This window comes from Schistocerca piceifrons, chromosome 6 (genome assembly GCF_021461385.2).
Source record: "Schistocerca piceifrons isolate TAMUIC-IGC-003096 chromosome 6, iqSchPice1.1, whole genome shotgun sequence".
NCBI lineage: Eukaryota > Metazoa > Arthropoda > Insecta > Orthoptera > Acrididae > Schistocerca > Schistocerca piceifrons.
The window spans coordinates 292,390,016-292,405,432 of NC_060143.1; the positions used below are offsets into that span (position 1 = coordinate 292,390,016).

Sequence of the window (15,417 nt, forward strand, 5' to 3'; positions counted from 1 at the left end):
TAAATAGATGAATAGTCAATAAAGAATGCAGGTTCTTGAGTTTGTATTGCCTTCCCTCCTGTCAACAATATTCCTTAACAAAGAGTTGGCCGACTCGAACAATGGGATTTTAGTCTTGTAGACAAGCGCATTGCCACAGCTAGAATCACACTTGCTTGTATTTCTCTTAATTCAGTTGTATATGTGTTCCTAACTCAATAAATTTTGCCCTGCAGCTCAGATATTGTCAAACCATCTATGTTATGATCACGCATGACAGTCTCAGCAGCAGCAATATGTTGCTTATTTTTGTAATCAGCATCACTGAAATCCATGCAAAGCATGATATCCAAAAAACAAACATTATTCTCCATTCCCCACGTCATATTTAAGTTTGTCTACACTCTACAAATACACACAACCTCAAAACTCGTGCAACTAGTGTCGCCAAAGTTGAAACACGCCAAAAGTGTTTAGTTTCACCACCGATTTGCGCAAACGCGTGGTGCACATGCGCGGTGGCCGGTAACGCAGTTGCCTGTAACCTAGTGTCATCATGTAAACTAGGTTTAAGATTAAGAAATGAGACACTTAAACTACTAGATGAGTTTTGCTATTTGAGAAGCAAAATAACTGATGAGGTCAAAGGAGGGAGGATATGGCAAGAAAAGTGTTTCTGAAGAAGAGAAAATTGTTAACATCAAGTATAGATTTAATTGTCAACAAGTACTTTATGAAAGTATTTGTACGGTGTGTAGCCATGTATGGAAGTGAAACATAGACAATAAGCAGTTTAGATAAGAAGAGCATAGAAACTTATGAGATGTGGTGCTACAGAAGAATGCTGAAGATTGGATGGGTAGATCACATAACTAATCAGGAGGTACTGAATAGAATTGGGGAGAGGAGAAATCTGTGGTACAACCTGAGTAGAAGGAGGGATTGGTTGGTAGGACACATTGTGAGCCATCAAGATATCATCAGTTTAGTACTGGAGGGAAGTGCGGAGGGTAAAAATCGTAGAGGGAGACCAAGAGATGAATACACTAAGGAAATTCAGAAGGATGTAGGTTGCAGTAGTTACTCGGAGATGAAGAAGGTTGCGTAGGCTAGAGTAGCAGTGAGAGCTGCATCAAACCAGTCTCTGGACTGAAAACCACAACAACAACAAGAAAAATATAATGTACTTGTGACAAGTGATTTTGAAATTAAAATTTTATTTCAGTCATTACAATTCTACATGAGATGATGTTTTTATGTTGTGGTCTTATTTATTCCAGTTCCAAATAAAAGAACCACACGACGTGGATCTGAATGGGAAATTCTAGAAGGTTTAAAAGAAGGACAGAGATTTGATAAGAAGCCAGATGTGGCCACTGGGTACCTGCACAAGAAAAGAAAATGGCCCCTGAAGGGCTGGCACAAGGTAATTATTTGTTTTGAATTCACTGACCATTCTTCATGGTTGTTGCTGTAATTAAATGAAGACATGTGAGGGTACATAATAATATCTTCTATATGTTCTGTGTTCTTGTTCCTTTAATTTTAAATCTATGTTCACTGAAGAACCAAAAACACTGGGGTCTTCTTGTCAGGTATCAGACCACCACCAACCTAGTTACACAATAAACATCTATCTTCCCTGCTACTCCATGTACATCTGCTTATGTACCCTGGTAACTACTGTGAAGTGGATGGCAGAGGGTAATTAGCAAGGGATCACATGTTAGGGTTTCCTCCTGTACCAATTGCCAATATGAAGTGCAGGAAGAATAACTGCTTCAGTGACACTGTGCATGCTGTAATTAGTCTAGTTTTGTATTGTGTACCTCTATGGAAGCAGCTTTTGTGGAATAATTTGTACCTGTCTTCAAGGGTCTGCCAATTTGGGTTTTTCAATATTTCCATGACTCAGACAAGCCTGTGTCCATTCATGCTGCATTTCTGTGCATATATTCGACCCCCACTGATAGCCCTGCGTGGTGAGAGTTACACACACTTGCGCAATACGCTAAGACAGAAAATGCAAGTGATTTGTGAGGAGTCTCTTTTTGTAGACTAATGCGTTTTTCCAGTATCCTGCCAATTAATTGATGGCAGCCCCCTGCTGTAGATATGACTGAACCTAAGTGACTATCCAATTTATGTGTTTACAAATTATTATGCCCAGATAGTTGTAGAAGGTGAATGATTCTAATTGTGCATCATATTTGAGTTGTAAGATTTTTTCATTTTTTGAAGTGCATGTTACATTTTTGTAAATTGAAAGCAGTTTGCCAATCATTTTGCGACTTTAAAATTGTCAGAATTTGACATAATATTTCTGCAGATTTTTTTTTAGGCTCATTCATTATCCATAACAGCATCATTTGCAAAAAGTCTGAGGTTGCTGTCAACATTGTCAGTCAGGTTGTTAATAAAGAATGTGAACACCAAGGCAGCCAACACAATTCCTGGGCACACCTGAAATTGTTTCTAGTTCTGTTGATGACTCTCCATATAGGATAACACACTGCATCCTGCCAACCAAGAAGTCCTCAACCCAGTTACAAATTTTGTTTGATTCCTCAGACAACAATACTTTCGTTAATAAATGTTGTTGGTATTGAGTCAAATTCTTTTCAGAAGGTAAGAAATACTGCATCCATGTGATTTCTGTGATCCGTGGCTTCCCTGATGTCATGTGAGAAAAGCACGAATTGAGTTTTGCATAATCAATGTTTTTGGAATCCGTGCTACTTGGCATGGGGGATGTAATTTTGTTGAAGATACTCTTTTTATATTTGAGCTCAAAATGCTTTCTAGAATTCTAAAACAGATGTAAGTCAGTGAGATTAGAGGGTACTTTTATGGCTCACTGTAGATTAGTGGGAGAGGGAACTTCCTAGTAACTTGTCTGACTGTTAAACAGAATTTCTGAATGACCTCATGGAAAGTGTTCAGACAAGAAGTAATTATGAAAGGACAGTGTTATGACAGTTCTTGTCATATCATAGTAATGCATGGCATACATGTTTCCCTTCTTTGTTATTCTTTGTCTGTTTATGAACAAAAAGTTCTGCTTCACTATCTAAGAAATTTGACAAAACCTCTTGATGATGTTTAAATGGACTTTGAATAATCCGTCACCCACGTGCACTAAATAGTGCAGTAATGATCGTAAGGGAATTTCAGACGCTGCATTTAAAATTTATTGTTTTCTTCATATCTTTGTATCAGGAAGATTTAACTTAATCTTTTTGCACACTTGAACATCAACATAGCATGCCACATGTGTAATTTCTATTCCATTAAGTGCCTTAGTTAAAGGCAGCCATTTTTTATATTTAGTGGGGGGTAATCTATATCTGTGTAGATACTCTGCACGAGTTTGCAGATTCCATGGCAGAGGATATTTGGCATTGTGCCACTGGTTAGAGTTTATTCATTCATGGAAATGAGGACTGCTTAAATACCTCTGTGCACACTGCTACTGTCCCTGTGGGACATAATGAAGTGCTTAATATGTTGATTCTTAACACTTACTGTTTGTGCTTGGATTTCTGTAGAAATTTAGGTGATGTTACAACATCAGAGAATATTTGTAACGTGATACTGTACTCTGAGGACAAATTTTCTTCTAATTGACTTCATAAATTCATACTTAGGACTGATGTATGAGGTGTAACACATTTTTCATTTTTATGTGAAATATTTGGTGTAAAGAAAGATGATACACCAGTAGAGCCAATATGCTTATTGGTACGTGAAACAATGTGAAGTCTAGAAAAATAAATCTCATCTCAAGATACAAAATAAACATTTCAAACTTCTTGACACAAGGCTAAGTGAACATAAGGCTTTTGTAGCATCAATGATTGTCACTGAAAGGAATTGTAAAAAGACATGAAAACATTTTTGTTTAGCAGGTTAATAAAGAATTTGCCCGATAATTATGTACTCTGTACTTTGGATAGCAAAGGGCACTCAGTAAACTGTAAGGCTGACTTTGTGGGTGATATACCGCTCAAATCTGTTGAAAGACATGCATTGGAAAAAATGTCATAAAAATTGAATGGATGTAAAAAATAAATAAATAAATAAAAGATCTTCGAAAGATTTCTTGAAATTACTGCAACCTGTCACCTTTTTTTTTTTTTTGTTCTTAAAAGTTTTTTACCAGTTTCGAACTGCCTAGTGATTCATTGTCACATTATCTATCATCTGATGATGAATCACATGGTGGTTTGAAACCAGTAATGGGTTAATTAAAAAAAATTGAAGAACAAAGCAAAAGGCGACTGGTTGCTGTAATTTCAAGAAACTTTTATTCATCATTCACAGTGTTCCTCATCCATAATGGCTAAAAGCTTTGAAGATCTTCTATTCTTTTAGAGCAATATTAGTAAGTTACTAAGAAACCTGACAGGGCTATGTTGCAGACACAAAAGAAGCGTTAGCACTGTTGACCTACAATAGCCAACTGGCTGCAAAACTTGAGAGCATTTTATGAATTCAAAAGAAAATTTTGGCGTACCCAACTCTCATAAAATCCCATGCCAGTTAGTGAATTGAATTATCTGATAACTTACCAAACATGGTGCAAATCTGCCCACTATAGAGATAATGGATTATGTAGTTGAGAAGATGCACAAGGGGGAGGACACTGGACCAAGCAGGATGTGTCTCAGATTCCGTACCATCTATCCAAATGGTCTAGCCTCATCTCTGACAGCATTATATGAAGGTCATTAGAAGGTTGGAGGATCCAGTAAAACTGAAAGAGGGTGCTGTCCAACTCAATTTCTAAGATGTGCAGTAAATACATAAATGTCCTGTGTCTCCTAATCTAGTACAGTCATTCCAGTGTAACACCACTTTGGCAGCTTACTTGTCAGTGTTGATGATTGTTTATTCAGACAACTTTTCATTTCTTCTAATTAGGCTGGGTCATTTTAGACTGTCCCATCTCAGAAGAAACTGAAGTAGTAACAGTGAATCAGAACTGAAGTGTTCACATCAGTCCCCTGCTACGGGAACCGCTTGACCATACAGGCAGTATCACTAACTTATATTACTGACATCATTTAGTTAAAATTATTATGGAATTGCTTTTGTGTTTCAATGTGATGATTCTTTTAGAAATCAAATAGCTACAAAAGATTCCTCTTAAATTTGTGACAACTCATAAATGACATACATACTGTAGAGAAATTTGAGATTTTTCAGAGATGGGCTCCAGTGTCTATGGATAGTGCATATGTGACTAACTTCCATGAGTCTTATAGATTTTACCCTTGAGTTAAAATTCAGTTTTTACTCAGATAATTTATTAACTATTTGAATAAACTGACATTTTATGTTGTGTATAATAATGATGTACAGTTTTGGCAGATAAATGGTATTCACAGATATTTTGTTTCAAATATATAGCCTCAACACACAATAAGTGAGACAACACAAATGCTATACCTGTATCAAAGTAACAAAGTGACTGACATTTGAGCATGGAAGGAGACTGTTACATGAGTTTGCAGTACGGCTGTGGTGACATGGCTGTGTGGTTTCATGCTGGACACATGATGACTTCCCAACTAATGTATGGTATTGAATCTTTTAAGCAGGATTCCAACCCTTATTACTTTGTGTTAATATTCACTGCTACCTTCATATTTTCAGCTGAATAAAATAAAGCTGCCATACAGAGAAAAATAGAACACAACAGTTCTGAATCACAACAGTTAGGGTACTGGTTGAGAGCATTGTCCATAGCTGACTGTAGTAAATGGCAACTGTAGCAGCTGAGTGATACGACAGTGGTGAAAAGAATTTAAGGAATGATGAAACTCATAGTCCGTTTGGTTGTTATTGTGGTAGCTCTATTGTAAACAACTAGCAGTCAATTATGTCGTTGTCCTGATACAGAGGCAAGTAATTATTTATCATGGTGTATTGGTGCATGATTCTTTCTTATCCTTGAAATGTGTGTGTGCTTACACTGTGACAGATTTCATTCAAGTTGCTATGAAATGGAAGGGCATGAATAGTTCACATATTTCTGCACTCCACCAGAATGCTAGGACAGTGATGCTTCTGTGCAGCCACATGAAAAATGACAAGCAAAACGATGCTTCGATCTATAAAAAGATTGAAAGCAGACATATATTGAGTCGGATGGGCCCTGTTTTGAAAGAATCACATGTATCGGAACATATTTGGAAATTTATTAAATTTCTGGCATGCAGTCATGTGAATTCCAACTCTTCCACTGATATTTTACCTCATAAATTGTGGTCATCTTTGGTGTAGCCGAAACTATATTGATTCACTCAGAGGATGGCCATAAGATTTGTGGCTGGCCAGAAGATAGGTGCCCAAAATATCACTTGAACAGTTGGGATTAGTGTACCTGTATGTCCAAAATTTAACGGATTAATTTATCACACTGTGAAAAGCTGAAAATGCATGTATTTGACAAGTACACAAAATTTGTAGCAGTATTTGGATTTCTTTTATGTTCGCCCTTGAACACGTTTCCAGAGAAACACAAGAAGACATTTATAGCAAGCTGTTTGCTCACTGCCACTGGGTGGATAATTTGCCAAAAGTTGTAAGGACACTGTTCAAGGTCAAGAAACAGTCTAACACTAAAAAAGCTATGTCTAATAACACCTTGACAATATGAACAATATAGTTTTCTTTTGTGGTGGTGATAAATTGTACGTGACACATGTTTCCTACATGGTGAGGGTAAGTTTTAGTACTTTGCTCTGCATCTTTATATTATTCGCTGAGTTATTACCAAACATGCGTACAGCATTTTCTCAGGAATATCTTAAACCTTAACTAGATGCATGTTGTTAGTACCAATATGTTCTCATGTTTGAGTTGTCATTAATTATCTCTATAAATTATTTAATATATTGTGTGTCTAGCTATTAGCAGGTTGTTTATAGGCCAGTGAAATGAAACGAATTATTATTGCCTACTGATGCCGATATGGATATTTTTATGTTCTGCGTTTTATATGTTCCGCCAAGTTAACGTTTTAGTTCCAGTTTCTCTTGATGGTGGCTGCTGCTATGGACAGTGAAGTGTAAAATAAACATATTTTTTGGATTTTACAGAGGTACTTTGTAGTGGACAAAGGAATCCTAATATATGCAAAAAGTCCTGGCGATATTGCAAGAGGAAAGATTCATGGATCTGTTGATATTGGGTTGTCTGTTATATCAACAAAAGAAAAGAGGCGACGCCTTGATATTGATGCTGAGGAATTCATTTACCACTTGAAGGTGAGTTTTCAATAAAGTGATGCTGCACTAAGTTCCACAATTAACAAGAGTTGTAAATTGTTTTTCCCATAGTTCACAATCTTAAACTGCTAGACTGCTTCTTCCAATTGATGTGTAGCTTGTTTCCTTCCACATCCCAGGAGGCACTTCTTGGTGATGGATCTTATGGAACACAATATATGAAAACAGAGCTTTATTATTTCACAGTCTTGAGTGTTTGCTTTCACTTCCTTTTCACTTTCTAAAGCACCCACCTAAACCACCTCATTTTTCCTCATTTCGCATTCTTCCTCCCTCTTCCATCTTCTCCCTTGGACTCCTCTGCCCCTCACACATGCCCCTCCTTCCAGCTACCTCTGCCATCTCCCCCACCTCCCTCCCTCCTTCTAGCCATTTCTACAATATTCCCGCCTCCCTCCCTTCTGCCCCCTCTCTCCTTCCCATCCCCTCCCACCCTCCCTCTCGTCTCCCTCTCATGCTCCTGCTACTCAAATCCGTGCTTCTGTCCCTCCCTCCCTCCGTCTCTCCATGTCTCCCTCCATGCCTCCATCCATCCCTTCGACCCTCCTTCCCCCTACCTCTGGTTTCCCTTCTCTCCCTCCTACTACCTCTCCACCCTCCCTCCTGACTCCCCCTCTGCTCTTTCTCCTTGCTCTCCCTTCCCCCTCCCACCGTACTCTCCTATCCACATTCGCCCCCTCCTGAATCCCTGCCACCTTGTCCCTCCTGACTCCCCATTTGTACCCTCCCCTCCCTCCATCCCTCCCACTCATGACCGCCTCCCGAACATCATGACCGCCTCCCCTCGCTGCCTCGCGATGGCCTCCCCCTGCTACGTTCTGACCGTCCTCCCTCCTAACAGGCTCACTCCTGCTTGACCCTCCTACCCACCCGACTGCCCCCTCCCACCCGACTGGCCCCTCCCACCCGACTGCCCCCTCCCACCCGGCTGTCCCCTCCCACCCTCATCCCACCCTCCCCTCCAACTCCCTTCTCACCTCCCAACCTCCTCTCACGCGACTGGCACCCTCCCACCCTCTCTCACTTCTTCCCTCCTAACCGCCCCTCCAACCTAACCGCCCCTCCCTTCCAGTCGCCCTCCACACTCCCAATTGCCCCTCTCCCTGTTGTCTGCCCCCCTCCCTGTTGTCTGGCCCCACCTTCCACCCACCCCCTTTACATGCGGCCCTCCCCTCGCTGCTTATCGCCCCCCCCTCCCTGCTTACTGCCCCCCCTCCCTGCTTACCGCCCCCCTCCCTGCTTACCACCCCCCCTCCCTGCTTACCGCCCGTCCCGCCTCCCTGCTGATCGCCCCCCCCCCTCCCCCGTCCCATCGACCGTGCCCCTCCCCCTCCGCCCTGCCGACCGCGAGTTGGCATGCCTATGGGTGGGAGATGGAGGGATAAAGAGATTGCTTGTGTGTGTGTGTGTGTGTGTGTGTGTGTGTGTGTGTGTGTGTGTGTATTTCAGTCTAGTCTTGATACATTAACCATATCTGTTGTGATTTATGTTATTTAATCTCTTCTTGCCTTTTAGGCAAAAACCCAAGACAGCTTTGTGAAATGGGTTGAGCAGCTAAAGCAGCACAGATTGTACAGGCAACATATTCTGACATTTGGAACAAGAGAGCTACCTGTAATAAATGCTCAGGATGACAACAGTCCATCAGCAAACTGTACAAGTAAGTGAAATCATGACAGGAAAATACTGGCAAGAGTTTGGAGAAGACTCACTTTATTCCTTTAAATACATTTGGCTTGATTAGAAATTCTAATTTAATGAAAATATCATATAGCTACTGGTTTCTGCATTTACAGTGATGCATGCAGTTTTGCACATACACTAGATCAGTCATCACAATATTTAATTGAATTTAATCAATGTAAACTGATGTCCATAAGTTAAGAGATCACAGAAATACCATAAGACACTGGAAAGTGTCCAGCAATATTGTGATACATAATGCATTGAGAAGACAAAAGGTGTACAAGAAAGCTATGGACAGGTGGCACTTTTTCCACATTTGTTGTTTTTCTGACACGTGCGTACTGATCATCAATATATGGTCAGACACCGTTGCAAGGCAAGTCAGGATGCGCAGTGTATCTCCATACTATGGATCAGATAGTATAAAATTTAGGTTCCCTGTGGTTTTCCTAAATTGCTTAAGACACATGCTTGGATGGTTTCTTTGAAAAGTAAATGACCAATTTCACTCCCCATCCTTCAGTTCGAGCTTGTGCTCAGTTCTAGTGATCTCGTCATCAACAACATGTTAAACCCTTATTTTTCTTTTTTACTTTCTTGGTTCTGGAGATCAGTAATGATTCGTGATGAAGGTGCTAGTTCTGCAGTCTTCTGATCATGCATGTTCTGTTGGATTTAGGTGTGGGAGCAAGCTAAAACTCTATAGACTTGTGACGTCATCTTGTGGCAGATATTTATCCACCAAACTTTGCGGTCAGCCATTATCATCTGCCAAGTGGAACCCAGGTCCTAATGGACATTGAAAATGGTTCACATACCTGTAGGCCTCCTACCTTTATATTGCAGCTATTACTACTACCCCTAAAAAGCACACAGTGGTGTACATGTTCTTAACATTTGGCCGTCTGTGTGCTGCACCTTTATATTGCAGCTATTACTACTACCCCTAAAAAGCACACAGTGGTGTACATGTTCTTAACATTTGGCCGTCTGTGTGCTGCATTTCTGCGAGTGGCCTGCACCTGGCAGATGAGTGCACAGAGCATTGTCTTAAAAAGAAATTAACACGTTATGATGGAAGATTTATGACCCAGAGACTGTCATTTAATCTTGAGCCAGAGCAGTGGCCACACTGATTGGACATCCTTGGGCACTTAAAGTAAGAATGCTGGCTGTGGATTATAACCATTCCCAGTATGCTGTAGTATTTTTGTCAATGGAATCTTATGCAGTGCTGCGAAATGATGGTGTGGTGAGCATTCCGTTCTGGCATCTAATCTACTAGTTATCTGGCAATTCGTAATGTCAGTCATATGTGTTTGCTGTACTACCATAAATCTTCACATCTATGTACGTCCTCCAATAGGTGCTGTTCAATGTATCGTGGAGGGTACTTCATACTGATGTTATAGCTTTTCTTTAATATTACATTTGTGTAATGAGGGGAAAAATGACTGTAAGCACCCTAATCTCTCATTTTAGTCTCATGATCCCTGTATGAGATATACATCGGCATGAGCAGAATAATAGCACAGTTTTCTTCTTCTCTTGTTTTTCTGCTGACTGTTTTCCCTCATTTGTCAGCCTCATTCTGTTGGTGTACTGGACATGCTGTTGTCCCATCTCTTAGGTGGTCATCCCAGCAGTCATTTCCATTGCAGTCGTCCATGTTAACAAATTTTAACTACTTTTGTTGGATCCGTACTTTCACATGATACTTCCAATTTTGTTTTCTTCTCTTCATCCATTTATTTATATCTTGTATGCATTGCAAAAGCCTTCCAAAAATTTGTCTTCCATTATCTTTCTTAATACTGATTTTATGTGATAGTCATGTTTCATATAACTTCTAAGTATTACCCATAACAAGTTATACAAATTGGTGTCTTCAGGAGATACTCTGTGGTATAGACATTACATTTATCCCCATTTAAAGAGCCTGTCATTCATTACACCAAATGGAAATTTTGTCAAAATCCATCTGCAACTGCACATAATTGTCCAATGATGGTATTTTCTTGTACACATCATCATCAGCTAAACTGCTTCTGTTGTTTGAAAGATTTCATGAATGAATAAAGCAGATTGTGTACCACATGAATGTTTTTTGTGGAATCATGCTGAGTATTTGAAAGAATCTTTTTTTTTTCCTGCATGAACATCGTACTGTTAGAACTTAGAATATGCTGCAGGATACTGCAAGAGACGGGTGTCAGCAATACTTGTCTGTCATTCTGTGCATCTGATCTATTGCCCTTTTTGTAAACAAGAGTGATTTCCACTCTTTTCCAATCACAAGGTATTAATCACTGCATAGGTGATTCTCATTAGCCATGAGTTAGAAAATGAGGTAATTCTGCAGTGTATTTGATATAAATTTGAAGTGCAGTTTCATTAGGGCCGGGTGCATTATTCAGTTTTAAATGTGGATTCTAAAATGTCTGCTTCATGTCTGTCATCTTCAGTTGTGACACATGACAGATTCATGAGAGATTGAATAAACAGTTTAAAATACTCGAATGCTGTGCTTTTTGTACACTCATCATGCAATCAGAACCTCTTTGTACAAGATTTTTGGCCACAAAGGGTGTTATGCAGACTATAAATGGTCATGTTCTTTCGCACCATGTATGTCACTTGTTTGTGCAAACAGGTGAGGCAACTCATAGATTAGATGCAATGTTTTTTCATTGACCTTTAAGATCCTTTAACTTATGGACAAGAGTGAAGTAAGACAAACATGTCCACTAATTTGACAGCTGACTTGTATGAAGTGTGACTCCTCTAGAAAATAAAGTGAAATAATACAGTGGTCAATGTTAAATGTGCTGCAGTCTATAGAAAGATTCATAACTGAATTGGAGTAGGTCTGCATAATGTGTCTGGTGTCTTGTACCTGAGAGATACATACCGCATCCTGCAAAAATTACTTCCACTGTAACTCATAGGATTAGATTTGTTGAACTTTTTTTCTTTTTTAATGTTTTTTTTCCTGTTTGTGTCTCCTGCGTTATTGTGAATTGTTCTGGAGATATACTTCCAGCTGAGGGGGTGAAGCTGCTTTTGATGAGAAGTGACTGGTTATTTTCTTGTACTCATGACCTGCTGCTGTTTGTGTCTTGATTTCTCTTTCTATTTTTGTTTTTATTTCACTTGTATTTTTTATTTTCTCTTTTTGCTTTTTATTATTGCAATTTTAATGGAATTACCCTGCAAATTGTTGTTTTTTAAACTTTTTTGACAATTGATTCTTTATTTAGTTGGAAAATACACGCTGGCCACATTTAATCTAATTTAGGCTAACATTTAGTTGTTCACTACACAGGGCATTCCAAACATAGAGGGTCAAAATTAAATGGATGGCAGAGGATCTGAAACGTATTAATTTTAGGCCATGGTTTACTGCATGATTCTGTGCTTAATACTTTGTCTCTTAATGCTGGAGACACCATCAGAGGCTATAAAGACTTAATTAGTTTGACTTTTTAACTCAGTCAAGCTCAGCAGCTTGTAATGTTTGTACATAACTGTCCAACAGTCAGTTTGTGACATCATCTGGCAGGTGGCGCACATAGTGGAGTTGTCTCTGTGTGTGTTAGAAGGCTGTACTGCCTTACTTTATTTAGCATTGTGGCCACAAATTGTCTAATTTCAATCCTCCTCATTTTATGTTAAAGCTGCTATTGTGATTTTTGAATTTCCGTGGCCCTTTGCACACCTTAGTATAGTAGTGATTGGACCTTGATAAAACTGTAGTGCAAACCCCTCCTCTGCCCATCACTTGATCTGCTGCCGCTAATTCATCTTCATCAGTGCTGCCCAGATGACTGTTGCTTTTGTGTTCTTTAAGCCAGGTGTTGCTTCATCTTTTAGTAATTCCTTTGTACATTTAACTTTATTTGCAAGGAATTTTATCTACTACTTCTGTGGCAAGTGTTGAGCATAGGTACTTTGCATTATTTAAATGTTCAAGCACATCATTCTTGTTGGGTTGATTGCAAACTCTTCTGCAGTACAAGCTCCTTAACATGTGATAGTGTGACTCCACAATCTGTGAAAACGAGTGGATGATGTCACAAGTTAACTGTCGCACGGTTACATGTGTTTAGTCTCTGAGAATGATTTGATGATTAGAAGATGAAAAGTGAGTCACAGAAACATAACCTTAGAATAGAACCAGTTTTCCAGGCTATACGAGGCCTCAAATGTTTAATGCATGTTAGGCATAGGCACCCATTTGTAAAGTCATATATTTAATGACAAACAACTGGACCAACTTTGGTGGTGCTACTTTGGAAGACCACACCTAGTTACCCATGGTGTATTCATGGTGAAGTTTACCACTCTTTGTAATTCATGACTGGTTGCTGAAGATGGAGCCTGCTCATTATAGAAACTTGCAAAGCTTCACAGTAGGCATCATCCTAATTCCAGGAAAGTTCAGACCACAAAGAGCTGTCTGAGTTTACAGAAAAGTACTGTTTTGGATTGTGTGGAAGAAGATTCATCAATAAGCAACTGGCAACATGCACATAAAATGCACACTCCACAGAGTACAATGTGAGAAGTACTGGGCAACAATGACCATACATCTTCAATAATCAAAGTGTTCATCAATGGTGCCAAATGATTTTATTCCTAGATTTCAGACAGATTATCTAGCACACCGCTGCTGTGCAAGCTTTTTACATTGTGTGTTGTTCAAGGGTGATGTCTCTTTCAATTGTAATGGTGTTTTCAACTGTCACATAGGCAGTAGGGATGAAAATAAATACACTTAACTTGTCTTAAATTACCAGCAATGAGTCTCTAGCAACTTATGGGTTGTAAGTGTAGAAGATCAAGGAAGTGGCGTATGAGGCACTTGTTTGACTGATTCTTGAGTATTGTTCATCTGTCTGGGATCCCTAACAGGTAGGATTGACAAAAGAGATAGAGAAGATCCAATGAAGAGTAGCACGTTTTGTCACGGGATCGTTTAGCCAGTGCGAGAGCACTATGGAGACGCTCAGCAAACTCCATTGGCAGACGTCAGAAGAGAGGCATTGTGCATCATGGAGAGATTTACTACTGCAATTTCGAGACAGTACCTTCCAGGAAGAGTTGGACAACATATTATTTCCACCCACATACGACTTGCGCAATGACCACGAGAAGAAAATTTGAGCAATTAGAGCCAAGACAGAGGCTTACCAACAGTCATTCTTCCAAAGCTCTATTTGTGAGTGGAACAGGGTTGTGGGCTCAATTAGTGGTACGAAAAGTGCCCCCCACCACATACCATTAGGTGGCTTGCAGAGTATGATGTAGATATAGATCAACTAACAGGACATTATTTTTTGCCAACAATTGTTTTGTGTGTGTGCGTGTGTGCGTGTGTGCGCGTGTGTGCGCGTGCGCGTGTGCGCACACACACGTGCTTGCCCGCAAACAAGAGCATACTATTTCTCATGACTTTAAATACCCTTGTGCTTATTGTACAAGAGGTATCATTATTGTTTTATTGGAGAGGTGGTCGTGTCCCAGTAGGTCTTAATCCTCTGGATTTTTGTCCTGTGGGGAGACATCAAGTTATTGGTGTTTAGGCCCCATTAGAAATTGAAGAGGAACTGGCTGGTAGGACCACAGCCACCTGGTTCATTGTATAACAGACAACTGGAATATTTGAGAGTCCAGCCAGAAAATTATGCACCATTGTGATGCATGCATTGCGACTGTCTCTTCACTTTGAACAGTTGCTAGGAGTTTAAGCTGTTGCTGTAAGATGTAAGTTGTTTATGTCAGTAAACACCTAAATATTCATTTCTGACTATTACTTTTCCATCTCAAAAGTTGATTTTGGGGACAATCAGTCAGGACTCTGAAGAAATGTAGGAAGACATGAGGCAATACTGACCCTAACACCTATTTTAGAAGATACAATTGAAAATTAGAGAGAATTTTTGACAGCATTGACTGGAATATAATCTGTGAAATTCTGAAGGTAGCAGTGGTAAAATACAGGAAACAGAAGGTTATCTATAACTTACACAAAACCAGACTGCAGCTTTGAGCCAAAGAACATGAAAGGGAAACAGTAACTGAGAAGGGAATATTACTTAATCTATACCTTGAAAAAGCTGTAAAGGAAACCAAGAAAAATTTGGAAATAGAATTTAAGTTTAGGAAGAAGAAAAAAGCTTTGAGGTTAGTGGATGGCATAATAATTTGGCAAAGGGCTTGGAAGATCAGTTGGATGGAATGGATAGTGTCTCGAAAGTGGTTAGGGGACGAATATCAACAAATGTAAAACAAGGGTAATGGACTGCAGTTAGATGAAATTAGGTGAGGAAATGAGACAGAAAAAGTAGTACACGAATTGTGAGGCAGAGTAATTGATGACGGCCAAAGTAAGGAAGACAGGAAATGCAAGTTGGTGGTGACAAGAAAAAGGCTTCTGAGTAATGAAAATTTGTTA

At 39.5% G+C, this 15,417-nt stretch overlaps 1 protein-coding gene across 1 annotated transcript in view; it reads left to right on the plus strand.

Moving 5' to 3' along the window:
- Positions 1-15,417, plus strand: part of LOC124802740 (oxysterol-binding protein-related protein 6-like) — a 265,800-nt gene that overhangs the window by 70,940 nt on the left and 179,443 nt on the right. Inside the window, exons 3-5 of the mRNA XM_047263723.1 lie at positions 1,260-1,405; positions 7,086-7,253; positions 8,790-8,934. Coding sequence (XP_047119679.1) covers positions 1,260-1,405; positions 7,086-7,253; positions 8,790-8,934 — 459 coding nt within the window. The remainder of the gene's footprint in view (positions 1-1,259; positions 1,406-7,085; positions 7,254-8,789; positions 8,935-15,417) is intronic.